Raw genomic sequence first — 26973 nt, 5'->3', positions numbered from 1 at the left:
CTTCCCCAGCTTCCCCAACCCCCAGTCTAGTCACTCTCTTTCCTGCCACCCCCAGTCCCAATATTCCTGAATATTCCCGAGCCCCCCAGTCTTCAGTCATCCACTTATTCCCCCCACAAGTCTCAAACTCCAGACCCCTCGCCCGCGTTCGCCCTCTTTCAACGTAGCCCCACGCTACTCCCTGTTCCGCCTCCTCTTCTCCCCCACCCTGGGAGCAGGCTGTTTGCGGGGACAGGAGGAATGGGGACATCACCGAGCCGAATGTTTCTCTGCAGTGGCAGCCAGTGACATCACTGAGTGGGTGGGCTGCTGCTGCGGTGAGAAATTTAAAAGGCAAAGTTCCCCAGCGCTGCTAACAACAGTGCCCAGCTAATTCAGGTCCCATTCTGGGAGGCTCGCTGGCAATCCAGGAAGGTTGGCAACCCTAGAATCAATGTGTATCTGTACTTAACCTGATCTAGGGCAACAACAACTTGCATTTATATAGCACCTTTAACATAGTCCCAAAGTGCTTCACAGGAGCGTTATCAAACAAAATTTGACACCAAGCCACGTTAGGAGAGCTGACCAAAAGCTTGGTCACTAAAGGTCTTAAGCAGTGTCTAAAAGGCGGAGGGGTTTTGAGAGGGAATTCCAGAGCTTAGGGCCGAGGTAGCTACCGGTTATTGCTGATGCCAATCTCCCGCTGAATTTCGTGGGAGGCATTTGCGGCGCCGTGCCCAGGCGCTAGGGCATTTGCGCCCCCCTGGCGCGCCAACCAACCCAATGTTTCCCCCTCAATCCTCAGCCACTTGAAATCAAGTGTGCCTCAATTTACTGCCAGAATAGATGGATATGTGTGTCCTTTTTCACCACTAGATGGTATCACCGTATCAAATACTGTAGCTCAACTCAAAAAAAATAAATAATGGAGAAACTGTAACCATTAAAAATCTAGGATTCTGTATACATCTTTTTCACACAGTTAATCTGTAGATCCCAAGATCCACAAACAGGACTGCCCTGGTAGACCCATTGTTTCAGCCTGTTCTTGCCCCACGGAACTTATCTCTTCCTATCTCGACTCATCTTTCTCCCCTTGTCCAGTCTCTTCCCACCTACATCCGCAACTCTTTTGACGCCCTCCGCCACTTTAACAGTTTCCAGTTTCCTGGCCCCCAACCGCCTCCTTTTCACCATGGACGGACAATCCCTCAACACCTGCATCCCCCACCAGGATGGCCTGAGGGCGCTCCGCTTCTTCGTTGAACAGAGGCCCAACCAGTCCCCATCCACCACCACCCTCCTCTGCCTGGCTGAACTTGCTCTCACATTGAACAACTTCTCCTTTGACTCCACTTATTTCCTCCAAATTAAAGGTGTTGCTATGGGTGTAATGTATGTACCTTTAAGGGGGGAACGACTTTCTACAGCTCAAGTATACTGTAGTACTGGCAGTGACCACACCTGTATATAACGCTGAGTAGTAATCTGTTGTTTCAGTTGCAGTTTGAACCACGTTGAGTCAACACCTGTTGTACCGTTCTCTGCAGTCCTTTTCTTATTATTACACGGACGTAACAGTGGCGACGAGCAAGTTCGAACCTACCTGCAACTTTGCATCACCTCCCAGGGATTCGCTCCTGGAGAACAGTGGAAGAAGGTCGAGTCCAGAAGCACGGGCGTCGACCACGGGCAACCACCCAGTCATCCAGCGGAGATTTGAGCATCGCAGGGGAGGCTGTCGAGAGCCAGGCTTGGCTTTCCAGTCACGGTGGTCCAGCGAAACGGGCTGGCAACAGGTACTGCGCAGACCCTTCCTGGACAGCGACAGGCTAGAGCCCGACCAAGCGGCACAGAAAAAGGCCGAGCAGCGCCGACGGGGGAGAGAGAGAGAGGGCAGAGCGCACAGGGCGCAGCCGGTGTTCAGGACCGAGCGGCGTCAATGGGGGAGAGAGGCGAGAGAGAGCAGAGCGCAGCCGGTGTTCAAGGGCCGAGCAGCGTCAACGGGGGAGAGAGGCGCACAGGAAAACGCAAGGCGCTGCCATTGCCACGAGGACCGCAGAGAGCGGCGTTGGCAGCAGCGCAGGAGCAGCGCACGAAACCCACAGGGCGTCGCCATTTGCCACGAGGACCGCTGAGAGCGGCGTTGGCAGCAGCGCGGGAGACGCCATTTTAAGCCGCAGCGGGGAAGAAAGGAAAGCGCGGGAGACACCATTTTAAGCCAGTCTAACCACACCCAAAAATGCCGAAGAGTGGCAGTATCACAGCGTTCGACAATGAAGTCGAAGATTGGACGCATATGTCGAACGCATAGAAGTATACTGCAAGGCGAATGAAGTGCCAGATGACAAGAAAGCGCTGGTATTGTTGAATTCAATGGGTACAAAAACGTACGGCTTACTACGAAACCTAGTAACCCCAGAGAAGCCAGTAGAAAAGGATTTTGAAAACAGTGTCAATCCTACAGGACCACTTAAACCCCACAGCGCTGCTGATAGCAGAAAGGTTTAAGTTTCACAAAAGGAACCAGCATAAAGATGAAAGTAATGCTGAGTATTTAACAGAACTGCGCAAACTATCGAAACACTGCCAGTTTGGAGCGGGACTGGCAGATACCTTAAGGCACAAGTTTGTGTGTGGGCTTCAAGTGAAGGAACCCAGAAACGGCTTTTATCTGAAAAGGACCTTACGCTGGAAAAGGCTTTCAGCATTGCGGTATCATATGAAGCAGCAGCACGGGGCGCTGCAGAGATACAACAGAGACCACAAGAATATGGCACAAACGAAATGTCATATGGAACAGAGAAGTGCTATCGCTGCGGCAGAACAACACATGACCAGAATGATTGCTGGTTCAAAGACAAAGTGTGCAGACAGTGTGAAAAAGTAGGACACATAGCAAGAGTCTGCAGGTCGGGAAAGAAAACCAGCAATAAGAAACCGACCAAAGGGAAGTACAAGAACGTACATAAGATAACGGAGAATAGTTCAGACGAACAAAAGAGTGATAACGACTCTGAAAGCAGGGAACTGAGTTGTCTGAAACTACATAATGTGATCACAACGGAGGATCACCGAGCCATTTGGGTCACTCTCAAGATAGCAGGAGTCCAGGTAAAGATGGAATTGGACACAGGATCAGCTCTGACAGTCATAAACCGACGGGACTACGAGCGGCTATTCTCACACATACCCTTGAGAGACACAAAAATTATTTTGAAGACGTACACGGGGCAAAAAGTCTACCCCAAAGGAAAAATAAGGGTGACCGTTATATATAACGGTAAGGAAACACCAAAACTAGACCTGTATGTATTGCAAGATGGAGGACCACCATTACTGGGACATGAATGGATCCGGAAAATACAACTGGATTGGCATTCCATACAGTGACTGTGACTGACAAAAAGGATGACGACGTCACACCTGGGCAACTGTCAAAGATCCTAACTGCCACGAAAGAAGTGTTCCAGCAAGGACTCGGAACACTAAAAGGCATGACAGCGCCGATTAAAATTGAAGAAAACGCAAGCCCAAAATTTTTTAACGCCAGACCGGTACCTTATGCGATCCGCCCAGCCGTCGAAGCAGAGCTGAAGAGTCTGGAACGTTCAGGTGTACTGTCCAAGGTAGACTGGAGCGAGTGGGCTACACCCATCGTCCCTGTGATGAAAAAGTCGTTGAGCAGCACGCCTGGGGAACCAAAGAAGGTTCCCATCTGTGGGGACTTTAAGGTCACACCGTACAATATCCACTTCCGCGGATTGAAGATATTTTCGCCTCGCTATCTGGAGGGAAACGCTTCACTAAGATTGATCTGGCCCAAGCGTATCTGCAAATGGAGGTAGAAGAAGCATCAAAAAAATACCTCACAATCAACACCCATAAAGGTCTCTACCAATACAATCGGCTGGTATTCGGGGTAGCATCAGCTCCGGCTATTTGGCAGAGGGCAATGGAACAAGTCCTGCAAGGGATCCCAGGGACCCAGTGTTATTTGGACGACATCCTGGTCACGGGCAAAAATGACAGCGATCACCTTGCCAACCTGGAGCAGGTGCTCACTAGATTGCAGGAATATGGGCTCCGAGCTAACCGCCCCAAATGCGAGTTTTTTAGAAAACAGATCTCGTATTGTGGCCACGTTATCGATAAAGAGGGGTTACATAAGTCCCTAGAGAAGATTGAGGCAGTAGTCAAGGCTCCAGCACCGGAAAATGTGTCACAACTGAGGTCGTTCCTCGGGCTGGTAAACTACTACCATAAGTTCTTGCCAAATTTGTCTACAATACTACACCCACTGAATACCCTACTGCAAACTGGGGTGCCATGGAAGTGGAATGACGAATGTAGACAAGCTTTCCAGAAGAGCAGAACACTAATCACATCGAAAGAGGTATTGGCCCATTACAACCCAGTGTTACCAATTCGGTTGGCTTGTGATGCGTCACCCTACGGCATTGGAGCGGTGCTGTCGCACAAATTCTCGGACGGCTCAGAGAGGCCAATAGCCTTTGCGTCACGATCACTAACCTCAGCCGAGCGTAACTACGCCCAGATTGACAGGGAGGCACTCAGCCTAGTGTGGGGAGTGAAAAAGTTCAATCACTATCTGCACGGGCAGAAATTCACCTTGCTGACTGATCACCAGCCTCTTGTCTCCATTTTTAATCCGAAGAAGGGCATTCCGGTGATGACTGCGCAACGACTACAAAGGTGGTCACTTTTTCTAGGGGTGCACCACTATGAGAGTGAATATAAGGGCACGAAACAGCATGGAACTGCTGATGGGCTATCACGCCTGCCACTGCCTACTGCGGAGGAAGCACCAGCAGTGGATCCTGTCAAAATATTCCATTCGACTATAGTTGAATACCTACCGGTAACTAAAGCTTGTATCGAAAAGGAAACCCGAAATGACCTGACACTGTCTCGGGTATATGATTTGACGGTGAAGGGATGGCCAGCATATGGCGACTCACTGTTGCCAGCATTCTCGACAAGGAGAGAACAGCTGTCAGTGTGCCGGGGGACCTTGATGTGTGGATCCCGAGTGGTAATTCCACCCAAGTTAAGGGAGAGAGTGCTCAATGAGCTTCACGAGGGTCATCTGGGAGGGGTAAAAATGAAAAGCCTAGCCAGGGCTTATGTGTGGTGGCCGGGAATCGATAAACAAATTGAGGACCTGACCAAGAGCTGCTCAGGATGCCAGAAAGTCCAAAATGCACCACCACAGGCCCCTCTACACCCATGGGAGTGGCCCTCATCTCCATGGCAACGGGTACATATTGATTTTGCTGGTCCATTCATGGACTCAATGTTTTTAATAGCCGTGGATGCGCACTCAAAATGGCATGAGGTCATCAAAATGTCCTCCACCACCATGGAGAAAACTATTGCAGTCCTACGGACCATTTTTGCCAGGAATGGCTTGCCAGAACAGATTTGCTCCGACAACAGACCACAGTTTGTGTCCAAAGAGTTCCGGAGGTTCTTGAAAAAAAATGGGGTAAGGCATAACACATCCGCCCCGTATCATCCAGCCACAAATGGATTGGCTGAGAGGTTCGTACAAACCTTTAAGAAGGCAATAAAGTCTATGTACAATGACAGTCAGAGAAATCAACGGTTTAAATCAAACATGGCCACAGTAAATAATAATTCTAATAGGTCTAAGAGCATTAAAAAAACAAGCCTGAAGGCTTTGTGTCTTAATGCGAGGAGCATTTGTAATAAGGTGGATGAATTGGCTGCACAAATAGAAGTAAACAAATACGATTTGGTTGGGATTACAGAAACATGGCTCAAGGAAGGCCAGGACTGGGAACTCAACATCCAGGGGTATTCGATATTCAGGAAAGATAGGCAAAAAGGAAAGGGAGGTGGGGTAGCATTATTGGTTAAAGAAGGGATTAACACAATTGTAATGAAGGATATTAGCTCTGATGAGGTGGAATCTGTATGGGTAGAATTGAGAAATACGAAGGGGAAAAAAACGTTAGTGGGAGTGGTTTATAGACCTCCAAACAGTAAGGCGGAGGTTGGGGATGGCATTAAAAGAGAAATTAAAGAAGCGTGCAGTAAGGGCACAGCAGTCATCATGGGTGACTTTAATCTACATATAGATTGGGCCAACCAAATGAGTAACAATACTGTGGAGGAGGAATTCCTGGAATGTTTACGGGATGGTTTCCTGGACCAATATGTCAAGGAACCAACCAGAGATCAGGCCATCTTAGACTGGGTATTATGTAACGAGAAAGGATTAATTAGCAATCTTGTTGTAAGAGGCCCCTTGGGTCGGAGCGATCATAATATGATCGAATTCTTCATTAAGATGGAGAATGAAGTAGTTGACTCGGAGACAAGGGTCCTCAATTTAAATAAAGGAAACTACGATGGTCTGAGGAGCAAGTTGGGTAGGATTGATTGGGGAATGGCACTCAAAGGGTTGACGGTGGATAGGCAATGGCAAACATTCAAAGGCCGAATGGATGAACTACAGAATTTGTTCATCCCAGTTTGGCATAAAAATAAAACAAAAAAGGTGACCCAACCGTGGCTAACAAGGGAAATTAGGGATAGCATAAGGTCCAAGGAGAGGGCATATAAATTGGCCAGAAAAAGCAATAATCCTGAGGATTGGGAGCAGTTTAGGATTCAACAAAGGAGGACAAAGGGATTAATTAAGAAAGGGAAAATAGAATATGAGAGTAAGCTTACAGGAAACATAAAAACTGACTGTAAAAGCTTTTATAGATATGTGAAGAGAAAAAGATTGGTGAAGTCAAGCGTAGGTCCCTTGCAGTCAGAATCGGGGGGAATTTCTAATGGGGAACAAAGAAATGGCAGACCAACTAAATACATATTTTGGTTCTGTCTTCACAAAGGAGGACACAAATAAGCTCCCAGAGATGCCAGGGAACATAGGGTCTGATAAAAGGGTGGAACTGAAAGAAATCAGTATTTGTCGGGAAATGGTGTTAGGAAAATTGATGGGACTGAAGGCCGATAAATCCCCAGGGCCTGATAATCTACATCCCAGGGTACTTAAGGAAGTGGCCCTAGAAATAGTAGATGCATTGCTGGTCATCTTCCAGAACTCGATAGACTCTGGAACGGTACCCATGGATTGGAGGGTAGCTAATGTTACCCCACTATTCAAAAAAGGTGGTAGAGAAAAGGCGGGGAATTATAGACCGGTAAGCTTGACATCGGTAGTGGGGAAAATGCTAGAGTCCATTATAAAAGTTGTAATAGCAGAGCACTTGGAAAGCAGTGACTGGATCGGACAAAGTCAACATGGATTTACAAAAGGTAAATCATGCTTGACTAATCTACTGGAATTTTTTGAGGATGTAACTGGTAAAATAGATAAGGGAGAACCAGTGGATGTGGTGTATTTGGACTTTCAGAAGGCTTTCGATAAGGTCCCGCATAAGATATTAGCGTGCAAAATTAAGGCACATGGGATTGGGGGCAAGGTATTGACTTGGATAGAGAACTGGTTGGCGGACAGAAAGCAAAGAGTTGGAATAAACGGGTCGTTTTCCGAGTGGCAGGCAGTGACTAGTGGGGTACCGCAAGGATCGGTCCTAGGACCCCAGCTGTTCACAATATATATTAATTATCTGGACGAGGGAATTGGATGTAATATCTCCAAATTTGCAGACGACACAAAGCTGGGTGGGAGGGTATGCTGTGAGGAGGATGTCGTGAAACTCCAGCACGATTTGGACAGGTTGGGTGATTGGGCAGAAACATGGCAAATGCACTATAATGTGGATAAATGTGAGGTTATCCACTTTGGTGGCAAAAACAGGAAGGCAGATTATTTGAATGGCAATAGATTGGGAGAAGGGGAAGTGCAGAGAGACCTGGGTGTTCTTGTACACCAGTCGCTGATGGTAAGCATGCAGGTGCAGCAGGCGGTTAAGAAGGCAAATGGTATGTTGGCCTTCGTAGCAAGAGGGTTCGAGTACAAGAACAAGGATGTCTTGCTGCAGTTGTACAGGGCCTTGGTGAGACCACACCTTGAGCACTGTGTGCAGTTTTGGTCGCCTTACCTGAGGAAGGACGTTCTTGCCATGGAAGGAGTGCAGCGAAGATTCACCAGGCTGATACCTGGGATGGCAGGAATGACGTATGAGGAGAGATTGTGTCGATTGGGCTTATACTCACTGGAGTTTAGAAGATTGAGAGGGGATCTCATCGAAACCTATAAAATTCTGTCAGGCCTGGACAGACTAGATGCAGGAAGGATGTTTTTGATGGCCGGGGAGTCCAGAACCAGGGGTCATAGTCTAAGGATAAGGGGTAAGCCATTTAGGACTGAAATGAGGAGGAATTTCTTCACCCAGAGAGTGGTGAACCTGTGGAATTCTCTGCCACAGAGGGCGGTGGAGGCCAGTTCATTAAATATATTCAAGAAAGAGTTGGATATATTTCTTGAGGCTAAAGGGATCAAGGGATATGGGGAGAAGGCAGGGACCGGGTATTGAATTTAGATGATCAGCCATGATCTCATTGAATGGCGGGGCAGGCTCGAAGGGCCGAATGGCCTACTCCTGCTCCTATCTTCTATGTATCTATGTATGACAACATTCCGCTGCAGCACAAGGTGGACAATTTCCTGTTCGCCTACCGGAATGCGACACTTGCAGTCACCAACCAGGCCCCAGCCATGATGTTCTTTAACCGAAGGTTAAGATCTCGCCTGGATTTGCTCAGACCAAACGTACGAAGAGATGTTGAGAGTAAGCAATTCCAGCACATCCATGAGAAGCCACCAAGGAGCTTCAATGTAGGGCAACCAGTCTTGGCCCGCGACTACCGAACAGAAAAATGGCAGCCAGGAACGATATGCGCACAGCAGGGCCCACTAATGTACACAGTGGACGTTGGGGAGAGCATCGTGAGACGCCATGCTGACCAGATCCTAGAGTCACAGGAACGAGTCAACCCCATGCCTCGCCCATACGTACCTGGTGATGAACCCGACGTACAGGTCGCATCTACCCCAGAAACAGTAGCATCGGAAGCTGATGAACCAACCGACGACAGGGGGCCAGAATCGCCTCCGCACCAAGAGCAAGACACTCGGGAAAAGCGCTATCCAGAAAGGATCAGGAAGCCTCCCCAAAGACTGAATTTATAAATAGACTATTTTCAGCTAATGTTGCATGTTAAAAGTGTTAATTGTAATTAGTTTGATATTTAATTGTTAAATGAGTGTTATGGTACTTTTAATCTAAAAGGGGAGGAATTGTAATGTATGCACCTTTAAGGGGGGAACTACTTTCTACAGCTCAAGTATACTGTAGTACCGGCAGTGACCACACCTGTACATAACGCTGAGTAGTAATCTGTTGTTTCAGTTGCAGTTTGAACCACGTTGAGTAAACACCTGTTGTACCGTTCTCTGCAGTCCTTTTCTTATTATTACACGGACGTAACAATGGGTACCCACATGGGTCCTAGCAATGATAGCAAAATACTGCAGATGTTGGAAATCCGAAATAACACAAAATGCTGGAAAAACTCAGCTTTGCCTGCCTTTTCGTGGGATATGTGGAACATCCTACTCGGGTCCCCTCCCTCACCTCTTTTTCTGGTACATTGATGACTGTATCAGTGCCGTTTCCTGCTCTCGCCCTGAACTAGACAATTTCATTCACTTTGCCTCCAATTTCCACCCTTCCCTCACCTTCACATGGTCCATCTCCGACTCTTCCCTTCCTCGACTTCTCCGCCTCCATCTCTGGGGATAGGTTATTGACCAACATTCACTACAAGTCCACTGACTCCGACAGCTTCCTCCCACCCCGCCTCCTACAAGGACTCTATTCCATTCTCCCAGTTTCTCCGTCTCCGCCGCATCTGCACCGACGATGCCACCTTCCACACCAGTGCTTCCGACATGTCTTCCTTTTTCCTCAACTGAGGATTCCCCTCTACCGTGTCCGTTCTATCTCCTGCACTTCTGCCCTCACCCCTGCCCCTCCCTCTCGGAACCACGATAGGGTTCCCCTTGTCCTCACCTTTCACCCCACCAGCCTCCACATTCAACAGATCATCCTCCGCCATTTCCGCCACCTCCAACGTGATCCCAGCACCAAACGCATCTTCCCCTCCCTCCCCTTTCAGCATTCCGCAGGGACCGCTCCCTCCGAGACACCCTAGTCCACTCCTCTATCACCCCCAGCACCCCTTCCCCTTCGCCCAGCACCTTCCCGTGCAAGCGCAGGAGATGCAACACATGTCCTTATACCTCCCCCCTTCCCACTGTCCAGGGCCCCAAACACCCCTTCCAGGTGAAACAGCGATTTACTTGTACTTCCTGCAATTTAGTATACTGTATTCGCTGCTCACGATGCGGTCTCCTCTACATTGGGGAGACCAAACGCAGATTGGGTGACCGCTTTGCGGAATACCTCCGTTCAGTCCGTACGGGTGACCCCGAACTTCCGGTCGCCTGTCATTTCAATTCACCGCTCCATTCCCACATCAGACCTCACTATCCTCGACCTCTTATATTACTCCACGGAAGCTCAGCATAAACTCGAGGAACAGCACCTCATCTTCTGAATAGGCACTTTACAACCTTCCGGACTTAATATAGAGTTCAACAATTTCAGATCATAACCTCGGCCCCCATCATATTTTTATATATTTTTTATCCACACTTTTGGTTTGTGCCTTTTCCTTTTTTTTCTCTCCCACATGGCAGCTGTCTTTCATTCTGCCAGCGCATTTCACAGTTCATCTAGAGCCATCCTTTGTTTCTTTACCTGTCCATCTCGTCTCGCCTTAAATATCTCTTAATGTCTCTTCACCTCCCACAGACCTTCCCTTTTGTTCTTTCATCCCCTCCCCCATTTCCCAGCCCCCAAACTTGCTTTTTAATCTGTTTCATTTCCTGCTTTTTTCTCAGTTCTGATGAAGGGTCTTCGACCTGAAACGTTAACTCTGTTTCTCTCTCCACGGATGTTGCCTGGCCTGCTGAGTTTTTCCAGTGTTTTCTGTTGTTATTTCAGATTTCCAGCATCTGCAGTATTTTGCTATCGTAATCTGTAGTTATATTTTATTCACTAAGATTTCAGTAAAATGCAATGGTGAATATAGCCCAAAAATTTCACATGCACACACCACTGTGAAAAAGCCAGCAGATGAGTAATAGTTTTTCTCCTTCCACACTTTGGCTGTGCCTGCAGAGAGTAGCTTGAGCTGTATAGCACTGGGGTGAAGCCCCAGAGCAGCTAAGAACATAAGAAATAGGAGCAGGAGTAGGCCAATTGGCCCCTCGAGCCTGCTCCACCATTCAATAAGATCATGGCTGATCTGATCCTAACCGCCAATCTACTATCACAGAACCATCTCCTGAAACCCCCAATCTACTATCACAGAACCATCTCCTGAATCTAACAGAATTAGACACACGAAATAGGAGCAGGATCAGGCTACACGGCCCCTGGGCCCGCTCCACTACCCACAGGGCCATGACCGATCCGAACCTAGACTCATGTCCAAATTCCTGCCCGCTCCCCGTAACCCTTAGTTCCCTTTACTTCTAGGAAACTGTCTATTTCTGTTTTAAATTTATGTAATGATGTAGCTTCGACAGCTTTTTGGGGCAGCATATTCCATGGACCTACCACCCTCTGAGTGAAGTAGTTCCTCCTCATCTCAGTTTTGAAAGAGCAGCCCCTTATTCTAAGACTATGCCCCCCAGTTCTAGTTTCACCCATCATCGGGACCATCCTCCCCGCATCCACCCGATCCAACCCCTTCACAATCTTAGATGTCTCAATAAGATCACCTCTCATTCTTCTGAACTCCAATGAGTAGAGTCCCAATCTACTCAACCTCTCCTCATATGTCCATCCCCTCATCCCCGGGATTAACCGAGTGAACCTTCTTTGTACTGACTCGAGAGCAAGTATGTCTTTTCTTAAGTATGGACACCAAAACTGTATGCAGTATTCCAGGTGCGGTCTCACCAATACCTTGTACAACTGAAGCAATACCTCCCTATTTTTATATTCTATCCCCCTAGCAATGAAAGCCAACATTCCATTGGCCTTCTTAATCACTTGCTGCACACGAACCTTTTGAGTTTCGTGCACCAGGACCCTCAGATCCCTTTGTACTTCAGTACTTTCCAGTTTCTTGCCATTAAGATAATAACTTGCTCTACGATTTTTCCTGCCAAAGTGCATAACCTCACACTTTCCAGTATTGTATTCCATCTGCCAAATCTCTGCCCACTTAATTAGCCTGTCTATGTCCCCTTGCAGGTTTTTTTATGTCCTCCTCACTCACTACTTTCCCTCCCATCTTAGTATCATCTGCAAACTTTGATATGTTACACTCGGTCCCCTCCTCCAAATCGTTAATATAGATTGTAAAGAGTTGGGGACCCAGCACTGACCCCTGTGGAACACCACTAGTTACTGATTGCCAGTCCGAGAATGAACCATTTATCCCAACTCTCTGCCTTCTGTTAGATAGCCAATCCTCTATCCATGCCAGAATATTACCCCCAATCCCGTGATTTTTTATCTTAAGCAATAATCTTGTGTGGCACCTTGTCAAATGCCTTTTGGAAATCTAAATACACTACGTCCACTGGTTCACCTTTATCCACCCTATATGTTACTTCCTCAAAGCACTCCAGCAAATTTGTCAAACATGACTTCCCCTTCATAAAACCATGCTGACTTTGTCCTATTAAATTATGATTATCCAAATGTCCTGTTACTGTCTCCTTAATAATGGACTCCAATATTTTACCTACCACAGGTGTTAGACTAACCGGTCTATAGTTTCCAGCCTTCTGTCTACTGCCCTTTTTAAATAAGGGCGTTACATTAGCAGTTTTCCAGTCTGCCGGGACCTTTGCCGAGTCCAGGGAGTTTTGGAAAATTATTACCAATGCATCCACAATCCCTACCGCCACTTCCCTCAAGACCCTAGGATGTAAGCCATCAGGTCCAGGTGATTTATCCGCCTTGAGTCCCATTATTTTACCGAGTACCACTTCCTTAGTGATTTTGATCGTGTTTAGCTTCTCCCCCGCTATAGCCCCCTGTTTGTCCAGTGTTGGGATATTCTTAGTGTCTTCTATTGTAAAGACTGATACAAAATATTCATTCAGTGTTTTTGCCATCTCCATATTTCCCACTATTAATTTCCCGGTCTCATCCTCTAAGGGACCAACATTTACTTTAGCCACCCTTTTTCTTTTTATATAACTATAAAAACTCTTACTATCCGTTTTTATATTTTTTGCTAATTTACTTTCATAATCTATCTTCCCTTTCTTAATCAATCTTTTTGTTATTTTTTGCTGTCTTTTAAAGTTTTCCCAATCCTCTATCCTCCCACTAGATTTGGCTACCTTATATGCCCTTGTTTTTAGTCGAATACTATCCTTAATTTCTTTACTTAGCCACGGATGGCTCTCTTTTCTTTTACACCCTTTTCTTCTCAGTGGAATATATATTTTTTGGAAGTTGTAAAATAACTCCTTAAATGTACACCACTGATCATGTATCGTCTTACCCTTTAATCTATTTTCCCAATCCACTCTACTCAATTCCGCTCTCATACCTTCATAGTCTCCTTTATTCAAGCTTAGCACGCTTGTTTGAGATCCAACCTTCTCACCCTCTAATTGAATATGGAATTCAACCATGTTATGGTAACTCATTCCAAGGGGATCCTTTACTGGGACATTTTTAATTAATCCCGTCTCGTTACACAGGACCAGATCTAAGGTTGCTTGCCCCCTGGTCGGTTCAGTTACATACTGCTCAAGAAACCCATCCCTAATACACTCAATGAACTCATCCTCAAGGCAGCCCTGCCCAATTTGATTGGTCCAATTAATATGATAGTTAAAATCCCCCATAATTATAGATGCTCCCTTATTACAAGCCTCAACTATTTCCTGATTGATGCTCCGTCCAACAGAGTTGCAACTGTTCGGAGGCCTATAGACTACGCCCACTAGTGTTTTTTCCCCCTTATTATTCCTTACCTCCACCCAAACTGTTTCATTATCCTGATCTTTTGACCCAATATCATTTCTCTGTATTAGTGATTCCTTCATTTATTAACATAGCCACCCCACCTCCCCTTCCTTCCTGCCTGTCCTTCCTGATCGTTAAATAACCTGGTATGTTTAATTCCCAGGCATTGTCACCCTGCAGCCATGTTTCTGTAATGGCCACAAGATCATACCCATATGTAGTTATTTGTGCCATTAACTCGTCTATTTTGTTACGAATGCTACGTGCATTCAGATAGAGAACTTTCAAATATGTTTTGTGACACTTAGTTCCTGCTTTTGCCCTTTTTATTACTTTACCTTTTACTCCATACCTTCTGCCCCTTCCTGACACGCTCTGGTTTTTAATTTCCCCAGTGCTACCTAAGTCTATGACCTTCTCTGTTGTCATTTTTATTATTTGCTCTCTAGGAACCTCCCCCCAACTAGTTAGTTTAAAGCCCTCTCTGCAGCCCTAGTTATATGATCCGCCAGGACTCTAGTCCCAGCACTGGCCAAGTGAAGCCCGCCCCAACGGAACAGCTCCCTCCTGCCCCAGCACTGGTGCCAGTGTCCCAGGAAGCAAAACCCATTTCTCCCACACCAGTCTTTGAGCCACGCATTTAACTCTCTAATTTTATTTGTCCTAGCCAAATTCGCTCGTGGCTCAGGTAATAATCCAGAGATTATTGCCCTTGAGGTTCTGTTTTTTAATTTGACCCCTAGCTGCTCTTACTTCTTTAACAGAACCGGCTTCCTCGTCCTATCTACGTCGTTTGTACCAACATGGACCACGACAACTGGATCCACCCCCTCCCACTGCAAGTTTCTTTCCAGCCCAGAGGAGATGTCCTTAACCCTGGCACCGGGTAGGCAACACAGCCTTCGGGACTCTCGCTCTCGGCTGCAGAGAACTCTATCTATCCCCCTAATAATACTATCCCTACCACTACAACATTTCTATTTACTCCCCCCTCTTCAATGGCCCCCCGTTCCACGGTGCTGTGGCCAGGTTGCTCATCCTCCCTGCAGTCCCTGCTCCTGTCCCCACAGGGAGTAAGAACCTCGAACCTGTTGGTCAAGAGCAAGGGCTGCGGCTCCTCCAGCTCTACCTCCTGGATCCCCGTACCTGCCTCACTCGCAGTCACACCGTCCTGTCCCTGACCATGGGCTACATCTGAATTACTTAACTTCATAGGTGTGACCACCTCCTGATACACAGAGTCCAGGTACTTCTCCCCCTCCCTAGTGATGAGAGCAACTTCAGGTGATAATTAGAAGCATCACACAACATAACATTTGACTGGTTTAAGCGGACTTTTTCTCAAAGCTTCTGGTGCCAGCACTATTATATTTCTATCAGCTAAAGGTATTCATAACTCAAGAGGTAAAGCTGAAGCTAAAACATTGTTGAAAATTAACCTTTCACCATTAGATAAATGTGCGCTCCAGCTCAGTTTGGACTAACAGTCCATCTTTTCCATCCCACTGTCTGCAGCAATACACACAGGCTGCTTGGACCCATTTGAAAGCCTGTTGGTTAATTAATTAATTACGGAATATGCTGCAGTATAAGTGGCAGTGGCAGCACTCTAGTCTCTGAGTCACAAGGTCATGGGTACCAGTCCTGCTCCAGAGATTTGAACACATGATCTAGTCTGACACTTCAGTGCAGTACTGAGGGAGTGCTGCAATTGTCGGAGGTGCCGTCTTTTGGATGAGATAATTGAGCTGAGGTCCCGTCTGCCCTCTCAGGTGGATGTAAAAGATCCCATGGCACTATTCGAAGAAAAGCAGGGGAGTCCTGGCCAAATTTTATCCTCCAACCAACATCACTAAAACAGATTATCTGGTCATTTATCACATTGGTATTTGTGGGAACCTTGCTGTGTGCAAATTGGCTGCCATGTTTCCTACATAACAACAGTGACTACACTTCAAAAGTACTTGCTATCTTCAAAGTACTTGATTGGCTGTGAAGAGCTTTGGGACGTGCTGAGGTTGTGAAAGGTGCTATAGAAATGCAAGAATTTCTTTTTTTTTTTTTTAATTCTTTTTAGGTTTGGCTGCAGTGAGGATTGGATTTCCCCATTCACTTTCACAGAGCAGCTAAAGGAAGGTGGCTCACTCTCTTCAAGGTGTGGTAATTTGCCACAAAGACAATTACAGCAACCGAGAAAATCAGAATCCATGCCCCCTTCCTTTACCCTGCCCAGTAAGATTGGCCTTTCAGGCACTGACTTCCAGTTCTTTTGATCAGAGGTATCATCATTTGAAGAGGCAGTGAGATCCATCCCTTTGTGAGGCAGTAACAAGAAAGTGACATTGCCATAGTTACCAAATAAAAGGGTCTATATATTACTTACATTATAACGGAGTACCAAGGCAAAATATGAGGTTACTGTGCTGTAAACTTACACCGATTCAGGAACATACCTGATACTATTAAAAGGTATATATCAGGTAAAGCAAGATTATCACTTCCAAGTAAGCCAGAAAAATAGGGCCAGAAGAAATAGTGAAAAGTAAATTTAAAACAGAAACAGAAGGAACAATTTTTACTCAAGAATATAGGAACCTTTGAAACAATATGCCATCACATCATGTGGGAGTTAGGGTACTAGAGAGATGGGCTTCGATGGGAGAGTTAAGCTCTTAAAAGCACGGATTGTGATTGGGGAGTTAGGGTACTAAAGAGATGAGCTTTGATGAATCAACTGGCCTTTTCTCATCACTCACTTGTCTTGTTATGAAAACGAATACCTCAGGAAACCCCTCGCACATTAGTCCATAGAGCGTAGGGAGGAGGAATCCCACATACCAGTCCATGGGGCCGGGGGGGGGGGGGGGGAATCCCCACAGCCAAGAGGCCCCACAGCCCAGTGCTTGGGGTAGTGAATTATGTATTTACAAGAGTGGCTGATAGCGGTGCTACGAATTTTTCATGTTAAGTTCACAGGGTTCTGACTGGAAGCTGCAAATGAGTGAGATGGGGAAGTCAGGAACCAGAAAGTGCCTGTATGCATTTTAAGCAGAAGTTGTTTTACTGCCAAAGAGTAGACTTCATTATATTAAATCAATGGCTCCCAGCACTCACTTCAGGAGTTACTGCTGACATACACCTGAGTTAGCATCAAGACTTCAAATGCCAAGAATCATCGTCAAAGCACTGGCAAGAAGCCAATAGTAACCCTTTCAGAAGGACTTGGACTGTCGAGGAATCCCCTTTAAAGAGGGAGCCACCTGCGGGGAGACCCCATTAAAGAGGGAGTGTCACCTTCAAGGAGCCCTGATTAAAGAGGGAGTCTCGCTATCTGGGAGCTCCCATTCAAAAGGAGCTTAGATCATAATTCTCTCTGACTCTCCTGCCGGGGACCTGAATGGAATTTGTGGCAGTAAGTGCAGATAGGACTTGGGTACACTCCATACCAAACGACTGGCTCATAAAATCTTCAAAACAATAGTATTCAACAAAAATTCAATTCCCAATTATCAAGGCATTCAGGAATAACTAGCATGTCATTTTTCCAAGATCGACAACTTTCAATGTACCACATTCCTCACTGAGATTTTTCATTGCTATCTTCTGTGAATTGCCATAAACTATAATCTGATATAATATAGGAACGGTTACAAGCACAAGGACTGCAGCTGTGCTACAGTGTTACATACTGAACAACAAGTTGTATTTATATAGCGCCTTTAACATAGTAAAACATCCCAAGATATTTCTCAGGAGCGTTATCAAACCAAATCTGACATCGAGCCACGGAAGGAGATATTAGGACAGGTGACCAAAAGGTTGATCAACGAGGTAGGATTTAAGGAACGTCTTAAAGGAGGAGAGAGAGGTAGAGAGGCGGAGAGGTTTAGGAAGGGAATTCCAGAGATTAGGGCCTAGGCAACAGAAGGCGCGTCTGCCAATGGTGGACCAATGGAAATCGGGGATACACAAGAGGCCAGATTTGATGGAGCGCAGATTTCTCGTAGGGTTGTAAGGCTGGAGGAGGTTACAGAGATAGGGAGGGGCAAGGCCATGGAGAGATTTGAACACGAGGATGAGAATTTTAAAACTGAAGCATTGCCAGACCAGGAGCCAATGTAGGTCAGCAAGCACAGGGGTGATGGGTGAACAAGACTTGGTGCGAGTTAGGATACGGGCAGCAGAGTTTTGGATAAGTGCAAGTTTACGGAGGGTGCAAGGTGGGAGGCCGGCCAGGAGAACATTGAATAGTCAAGTGTCGAGGTAACAGAGGCAGGGAGGAGGGTTTCAGCAGCTGAGCTGAGGCAGGGGTGGAGACGGGCGATGTTATGGAGGTGGAAGTGGGCAGTCTTGGTGATGGAGAGGATATGGGGTCAGAGCTCAGCTCAGGGTCAAATAGGATGCCAAGGTTGCAAATAGTCTGGTTCAGGCTCAGACAGTGGCCAGTGAGAAGGATGGAGTGATTTGGTGGCTAGGGAACAAAGTTTGTGGCGGGAACCAAGACAATGGCTTTGGTCTTCCCAATATTTAGTTGGAGGAAATTTCTGCTCATCCAATACTGGATGTCGGACAAGCAACGTAACAAATAAGAGGCAGCGGAGGGGTTGAGAGATGGTGGTGAGGAAGAGCTGGGTGTCGTCAGCGTACATGTGGAAAGTGACGGTGTTTTCAGATGACATCGCTGAGGGGTAGCATGTAGATGAGAAATAGGAGGGAGCCAAGGATGGATCCTTGAAGGACTCCAGAGGTAGCGGTGCAATATCACAGCATTCCTTACACAGATTCGGTTAGAAACCCAGGACCAAGAACTCATCATAAATGAAACTCACCCCTCGATTGCTGGCATTCTCCTGTAAAAATTTTCTAAACTTATTCAGGAAAATGTATCTGGATGCCTCGCCCTGAAATGATAAGGTTTAAACATTTTAGTGTGTTGAACTAAATCTCACAACACAAGCATTTGGTTATAGTCTCAGCTTGCAACCAGATGGCAGTTCATATTTATGCCCTTCAGAACCTTTCAAAACCTTTCAAATTCCCCTGTGGGAGAGTTTCATCAGACCAAGCTTCAGACTCCATCTGCCATCCATCACCAGTAATGCCCATTTGCACCGCCGCAACATCTATCGTGTCTGCCATCAGTTCCTCCCACTGCTGCTGAAACCTTCAGCTGTGCCTTCACCACCTCTGGGCTCAACTTCTCCCACATTCCCCTCACCTTCCACCCTATATTCATTGGAACTCGGCCAAAACTCCAGCACCCTAACGCTGTCCCACCAAGTCTCACTAACTCCATGTACACAAATCTTTAAAAGCTAGTGCACAGGTACAAAAAACAATCAAAAAGGCTCATGTACTGTTGCCTTTTATTACAAGGGGGCGTGAATACAAGGGGGAGGAAGAGATGCTTCAGTTGTACAGAGCCTCACTCAGACCCCATTTAGATTACTGTGTTAAGTTTAGAGCACCACACCTGAAGATGGATATATTGGCCTTGGAGGGGGTACAGCGTAGATTCACCAGGTTGATGCCAGGGTTTAAAAGGTTAAATTATGAGGACAGGTTGCATAAACTTGGGTTGTATTCTCTTGAGTACAGAGATTAAGGGGTGATCTAATTGAGGTGTTTAAATGATACAACGATTTGATAGGAGAGATAGAATCTGTTTCCTCTGGTGGGGGGAATCCAGAACAGGGGTGGCACAATCCTAAAATTAGAGCTAGCCATTCAGGAGTGTAATCAGGAAACTGTTTTTGTTTTTTTAAAATACACAAAAGGCTGTGGATGCTGGGGGTCAATTGAAATTTTCAAGACCGATTATAATAGATTATTAGGTAAGGATATCAACGGATATGGAACAAAGGCAGGTAAATAGACTTCAGTTACAGATCAGCCATGATCTAATTGAATGGCGGAACAGGCTCAAGAGACTGAATGGTCTACTCCTGTTCCTATATAGCTGATTAAGCCCTGTCCTCACGAAGCTCCATTAACAACCTGTTTCTCCCAACACATGGAATTCTAAATCCTTGCCCTCATGTATAAATCACTCAATGGCCTGGCTCATCCTAACCTCACAACCTCCTCCAGCCCAGTGTCCAAACGCACTGCTTTTGCAACCCTGACCTCCTTTGCATCCCCATTCCTCTGTTCCAACTTCAGTGGCAGAGCCTTCCAGCTACTTGGCCCTCCCTGAACTCCTGCCCCTCAATCGTTTTCTCCCCCTTTCAAACAACTCCTCAAAATCGACCTCTTCGACCAGTCTTTTTGTTACCAACACACACTCTTCTCCTGCTACTATGAGGTGTCCTTTTTGCGCCTATGTGAAGTACCTTGGAGCATTTTACGAAGGTAAAAGCAATTTAGAAATACAAGCAGTTATTATTGTTGTTGACCAGCGGCACAGCACAAACGACCCAGAGAATAAGATCGAGACACAGGGCACCAACCCACAACACAGCACAAACCACCCAGAGAATACTAGCGAGACCCAGGGAACAATCCCACAACACAAACCACCCAGAGAATACCAGCGAGACCCAGAGAATAATCCCACAACACAAACCACCCAGAGAATACCAGCGAGACCCAGGGAACAATCCCACAACACAAACCACCCAGAGAATACTAGCGAGACCCAGGGAACAATCCCACAACACAAACCACCCAGAGAATACCAGCGAGACCCAGGGAACAATCCCACAACACAAACCACCCAGAGAATACCAGCGAGACCCAGGGAACAATCCCACAACACAAACCACCCAGAGAATACCAGCGAGACCCAGGGAACAATCCCACAACATAAGAACATAAGAAATAGGAGCAGGAGTAGGCCAATTGGCCCCTCGAGCCTGCTCCGCCATTCAATAAGATCATGGCTGATCTGATCCTAACCGCCAATCCACTATGACAGAACCATCTCCTGAATCTAACAGAATTAGACACACGAAACAGGAGCAGGATCAGGCTACACGGCCCCTGGGCCCGCTCCGCTACCCACAGGGCCATGACCGATCCGAACCTAGACTCATGTCCAAATTCCTGCCCGCTCCCCGTAACCCTTAATTCCCTTTTCTTCTAGGAAACTGTCTATTTATGTTTTAAATTTATGTAATGATGTAGCTTCGACAGCTTTTTGGGGCAGCATATTCCATGGACCTACCACCCTCTGAGTGAAGTAGTTCCTCCTCATCTCAGTTTTGAAAGAGCAGCCCCTTATTCTAAGACTATGCCCCCTAGTTCTAGTTTCACCCATCATCTGGAACATCCTCCCCGCATCCACCCGATCCAACCCCTTCACAATCTTATATGTTTCAATAAGATCGCCTCTCATTCTTCTGAACTCCAATGAGTAGAGTCCCAATATGTCCATCCCCTCATCCCCGGGATTAACCGAGTGAACCTTCTTTGTACTGACTCGAGAGCAAGTATGTCTTTTCTTAAGTATGGACACCAAAACTGTATGCAGTATTCCAGGTGCGGTCTCACCAATACATTGTACAACTGAAGCAATACCTCCCTATTATTATATTCTATCCCCCTAGCAATGAAAGCCAACATTCCATTGGCCTTCTTAATCACTTGCTGCACCTGCATACTAACCTTTTGAGTTTCGTGCACCAGGACCCCCAGATCCCTTTGTACTTCAGTACTTTCCAGTTTCTTGCCATTAAGATAATAACTTGCTCTACGATTTTTCCTGCCAAAGTGCATAACCTCACACTTTCCAGTATTGTATTCCATCTGCCAAGTCTCTGCCCACTTACTTAGCCTGTCTATGTCCCCTTGCAGGTTTTTTATGTCCTCCTCTCTCACTACTTTCCTTCCCATCTTAGTATCATCTGCAAACTTTGATATGTTACACTCGGTCCCCTCCTCCAAATCGTTAATATAGATTGTAAAGAGTTGGGGACCCAGCACTGACCCCTGCGGAACACCACTGGTTACTGATTGCCAGTCTGAGAATGAACCATTTATCCCAACTCTCTGCCTTCTGTTAGATAGCCAATCCTCTATCCATGCCAGAATATTACCCCCAATCCCGTGATTTTTTATCTTAAGCAATAATCTTGTGTGGCACCTTGTCAAATGCCTTTTGGAAGTCTAAATACACTACGTCCACTGGTTCACCTTTATCCACCCTGTATGTTACTTCCTCAAAGAACTCCAGCAAATTTGTCAAACATGACTTCCCCTTCATAAAACCATGCTGACTTTGTCTTATTAAACTATGATTATCCAAATGTCCTGTTACTGTCTCCTTAATAATGGACTCCAAAATTTTACCTACCACAGATGTTAGGCTAACCAGTCTATAGTTTCCAGCCTTCTGTCTACTGCCCTTTTTCAATAAGGGTGTTACATTAGCAGTTTTCCAGTCTGCTGGGACCTTTGCTGAGTCCAGGGAGTTTTGGAAGATTATTACCAATGCATCCACAATCCCTACCACCACTTCCCTCAAGACCCTTGGATGTAAGCCATCAGGTCCAGGCGATTTATCCGCCTTGAGTCCCATTATTTTACCGAGTACCACTTCCTTAGTGATTTTGATCGTGTTTATCTCCTCCCCCCCTATAGCCCCCTGCTTGTCCAGTGTTGGGATATTCTTGGTGTCCTCTACTGTAAAGACTGATACAAAATATTCATTCAGTGTTTTTGCCATCTCCATATTTCCCACCATTAATTTCCCGGTCTCACCCTCTAAGGGACCAACATTTACTTTAGCCACCCTTTTTCTTTTTATATAACTATAAAAACTCTTACTATCTGTTTTTATATTTTTTGCTAATTTACTTTCATAATCTATCTTCCCTTTCCTAATCAATCTTTTTGTTATTTTTTGCTGTCTTTTAAAGTTTTCCCAATCCTCTATCCTCCCACTAGATTTGGCTACCTTATATGCCCTTCTTTTTAGTCGAATACTATCCTTAATTTCTTTACTTAGCCACGGATGGCTGTCTTTTCTTTTACACCCTTTTCTTCTCAGTGGAATATACTTTTTTTGGAATTTGTAAAATAACTCCTTAAATGTACACCACTGATCATGTATCGTCTTACCCTTTAATCTATTTTCCCAATCCACTTTGCTCAATTCTGCTCTCATACCTTCATAGTCTCCTTTATTCAAGCTTAGCACGCTTGTTTGAGATACAACCTCCTCACCCTCTAATTGAACATGGAATTCAACCATGTTATGGTCACTCATTCCAAGGGGATCCTTTACTAGGACATTTTTAATTATTCCTGTCTCGTTACACAGGACCAGATCTGAGGTTGCTTGCCCCCTGGTCGGTTCAGTTACATACTGCTCAAGAAACCCATCCCTAATACACTCAATGAACTCATCCTCAAGGCAGCCCTGCCCAATTTGATTTGTCCAGTTAATATGATAGTTAAAATCCCCCATAATTATAGATGTTCCCTTATTACAAGCCTCAACTATTTCCTGATTGATACTCCGTCCAACCGAGTTGCAACTGTTCGGAGGCCTATAGACTACGCCCACTAGTGTTTTTTTCCCCTTATTATTCCTTATCTCCACCCAAACTGTTTCATTATCCTGATCTTTTGACCCAATATCATTTCTCTGTATTACAGTGATTCCTTCCTTTATTAACATAGCCACCCCACCTCCCCTTCCTTCCTGCCTGTCCTTCCTGGTCGTTAAATAACCTGGTATGTTTAATTCCCAGGCATTGTCACCCTGCAGCCATGTTTCTGTAATGGCCACAAGATCATACCCATATGTAGCTATTTGTGCCATTAACTCATCTATTTTGTTACGAATGCTACGTGCATTCAGATAGAGAACTTTCAAATGTGTTTTTTGACACTTAGTTCCTGCTTTTGCCCTTTTTATTACTTTACCTTTTACTCCATACCTTCTGCCCCTTCCTGACACACTCTGGTTTTTCATTTCCCCACTGCTACCTAAGTCTATGACCTTCTCTGTTGTCATTTTTATTATTTGTTCTCTAGGAACCTCCCCCCCCACTAGTTAGTTTAAAGCCCTCTCTGCAGCCCTAGTTATATGATCCGCCAGGACCCTAGTCCCAGCACTGGCCAAGTGAAGCCCGTCCCAACGGAACAGCTCCCTCCTGCCCCAGTACTGGTGCCAGTGTCCCAGGAAGCAAAACCCATTTCTCCCACACCAGTCTTTGAGCCACGCATTTAACTCTGATTTTATTTGTCCTAGCCAAATTCGCTCGTGGCTCAGGTAATAATCCAGAGATTATTACCCTTGAGGTTCTGTTTTTTAATTTGACCCCTAGCTGCTCTTACTTCTTTAACAGAACCGGCTTCCTAGTCCTATCTACGTCGTTTGTACCAACATGGACCACGACAACTGGATCCACCCCCTCCCACTGCAAGTTTCTTTCCAGCCCAGAGGAGATGTCCTTAACCCTGGCACCGGGTAGGCAACACAGCCTTCGGGACTCTCGCTCTTGGCTGCAGAGAACTCTATCTATCCCCCTAATAATACTATCCCCTACCACTACAACATTTCTATTTACTCCCCCCTCTTCAATGGCCCCCCGTTCCACGGTGCTGTGGCCAGGTTGCTCATCCTCCCTGCAGCCCCTGCTCCCGTCCCCACGGGAGTAAGAACCTCGAACCTGTTGGTCAAGAGCAAGGGCTGCGGCTCCTCCAACACTACCTCCTGGTTCCCCGTACCTGCCGCACTCGTAGTCACACCGTCCTGACCCTGGCCATGGGCTCCATCTGAATTAATTAACTTCATAGGTGTGACCACCTCCTGATACACAGAGTCCAGGTACTTCTCCCCCTCCCTGATGTGTCGCAGTATCTGAAGCTCAGACTCCAGCTCATGAACACGGAGCTGGAGATCCTGTAGCAGCAGACACTTGTCACAGATGTACTCACCGTTAGCCTTCAATGGGGTCTACCGGCTCCCACATCTCGCAACAGTAACCACCCAGAGAATACTAGTGAGACCCAGGGAACAATCCCACAACACAAACCACCCAGAGAATACCAGCGAGACCCAGGGAACAATCCCACATAGACAGTGGGCACTGAGTTACACAGGAATATCGACAGTGGGCATTGAGTTACACAGGAAGAGAGACAGTGGGCATTGAGTTACACAGGAATATAGACAGTGGGCACTGAGTTACACAGGAAGAGCGACAGTGGGCACTGAGTTACACAGGAAGAGAGACAGTCGGCACTGAGTTACAAAGCAATATAGACAGTGAGCACTGAGTTACACAGGAAGAGCGACACTGGGCACTGAGTTACACAGGAAGAGCGACAGTGGGCACTGAGTTACACAGGAATATGGACAGTCGGCAATGAGTTACACAGGAAGAACGACAGTGGGAACTGAGTTACACAGCAAGAGGGATAGAGGGCACTGCGTTACACAGGAAGAGCGACAGTGGGCACTGACTTACTGAGGAAGAGACACAGTGGGCACTGAGTTACACAGGAAGAGCGACAGTGGGCACTGAGCTACACAGGAATACAGACAGTGGGCGCAGAGTTACACAGGAATATAGGCAGTGGGCACTGAGTAACACAGGAATATAGACAGTGGGCACTGAGTTACACAGGAATATGGACAGTGGGCGCTGAGTTACAAAGCAAGAGCGACAGTGGGCGCTGAGTTACACAGGAATATAGACAGTGGGCACTGAGTTACACAGGAATATAGACAGTGGGCACTGAGTTACACAGGAAGAGCGACATTGGGCACTGAGTTACACAGGAAGAGCGACAGTGGGCACTGAGTTACACAGGAATATAGACAGTGGGCACTGAGTTACACAGGAATATAGACAGTGGGCACTGAGTTACACAGGAAGAGCGACAGTGGGCGCTGAGTGACACAGGAAGAGCGACAGTGGGCATTGAGTTACACAGGAATATAGACAGTGGGCATTGAGTTACACAGGAAGAGACAGTGGGCACTGAGTTACACAGGAAGAGTGACAGTGGGCACTGAGTTACACAGGAATATAGACAGTGGGCACTGAGTTACACAGGAAGAGCGACAGTGGACACTGAGTTACACAGGAATATAGGCAGTGGGCACCGAGTTACACAGGAAGAGCGACAGTGGGCGCTGAGTTACACAGGAATATAGACAGCGGGCACTGAGTAACACAGGAAGAGAGACAGTGGGCATTGAGTTACACAGGAATATAGACAGTGGGCATTGAGTTACACAGGAAGAGAGACAAAGGGCACTGAGTTACACAGGAAGAGTGAAAGTGGGCACTGAGTTACACAGGAATATAGACAGTGGGGGCTGAGTTACACAGCAATATGGACAGTGGGCACTGAGTTACACAGCAATATAGACAGAGGGCACTGAGTTACACAGGAAGAGCGACAGTGAGTACTGAGTTACACAGGAAGAGCGACAGTTGGCACTGAGTTACACAGGAATATAGACAGTGGGCAGTGAGTTACACAGGAAGAGAGACAGTGGGCACTGAGTTGCACAGGAAGAGCGACAATGGGCACTGAGTTACACAGTAATATAGACAGTGGGCACTGAGTTGCACAGCAATATAAGCAGTGGGCACTGAGTTGCACAGCAATATAGGCAGTGGGCAATGAGTTACACAGGAAGAAAGACAATGGGAACGGAGTTACACAGCGAGAGAGACAGTGGGCACTGAGTTACACAGGAAGAGAGACGGTGGGCACTGAATTACAGCGGAAGAGCGACAGTGGGCACTGAGTTACACAGGAATATAAACAGTGGGCACTGAGTTACACAGCAATATAGACAGTGGGCACTGAGATATACAGGAATATAGACAGTGGGCACTGAGTTACACAGGAATATGGACAGTGGGCGCTGAGTTACAAAGCAAGAGAGACAGTGGGCACTGAGTTACACAGGAATATAGACAGTGGGCATTGAGTTACAAAGCAAGAGAGACAGTGGGCACTGAGCTACACAGGAATATAGACAGTGGGC

At 46.4% G+C, this 26973-nt stretch overlaps 1 protein-coding gene across 2 annotated transcripts in view; it reads right to left on the bottom strand.

Annotated features, from left to right (window-relative positions):
• rnf123 (ring finger protein 123) overlaps nt 1-26973 on the bottom strand; it is a 693175-nt gene that overhangs the window by 510631 nt on the left and 155571 nt on the right. For both annotated transcript variants that reach the window (XM_086001224.1, XM_086001225.1), the window contains exon 18: nt 18845-18916. In XM_086001224.1, the coding sequence (XP_085857350.1) occupies nt 18845-18916 (72 nt within the window). The remainder of the gene's footprint in view (nt 1-18844; nt 18917-26973) is intronic.

This window comes from Somniosus microcephalus, chromosome 11 (genome assembly GCF_052327205.1).
Source record: "Somniosus microcephalus isolate GS21.2 chromosome 11, FLI_Smic_1.0, whole genome shotgun sequence".
Classification (NCBI taxonomy): domain Eukaryota; kingdom Metazoa; phylum Chordata; class Chondrichthyes; order Squaliformes; family Somniosidae; genus Somniosus; species Somniosus microcephalus.
The sequence above is the reverse complement of the archived record's forward strand: the minus strand, read 5'-3'. Positions and strand labels throughout refer to the sequence as shown.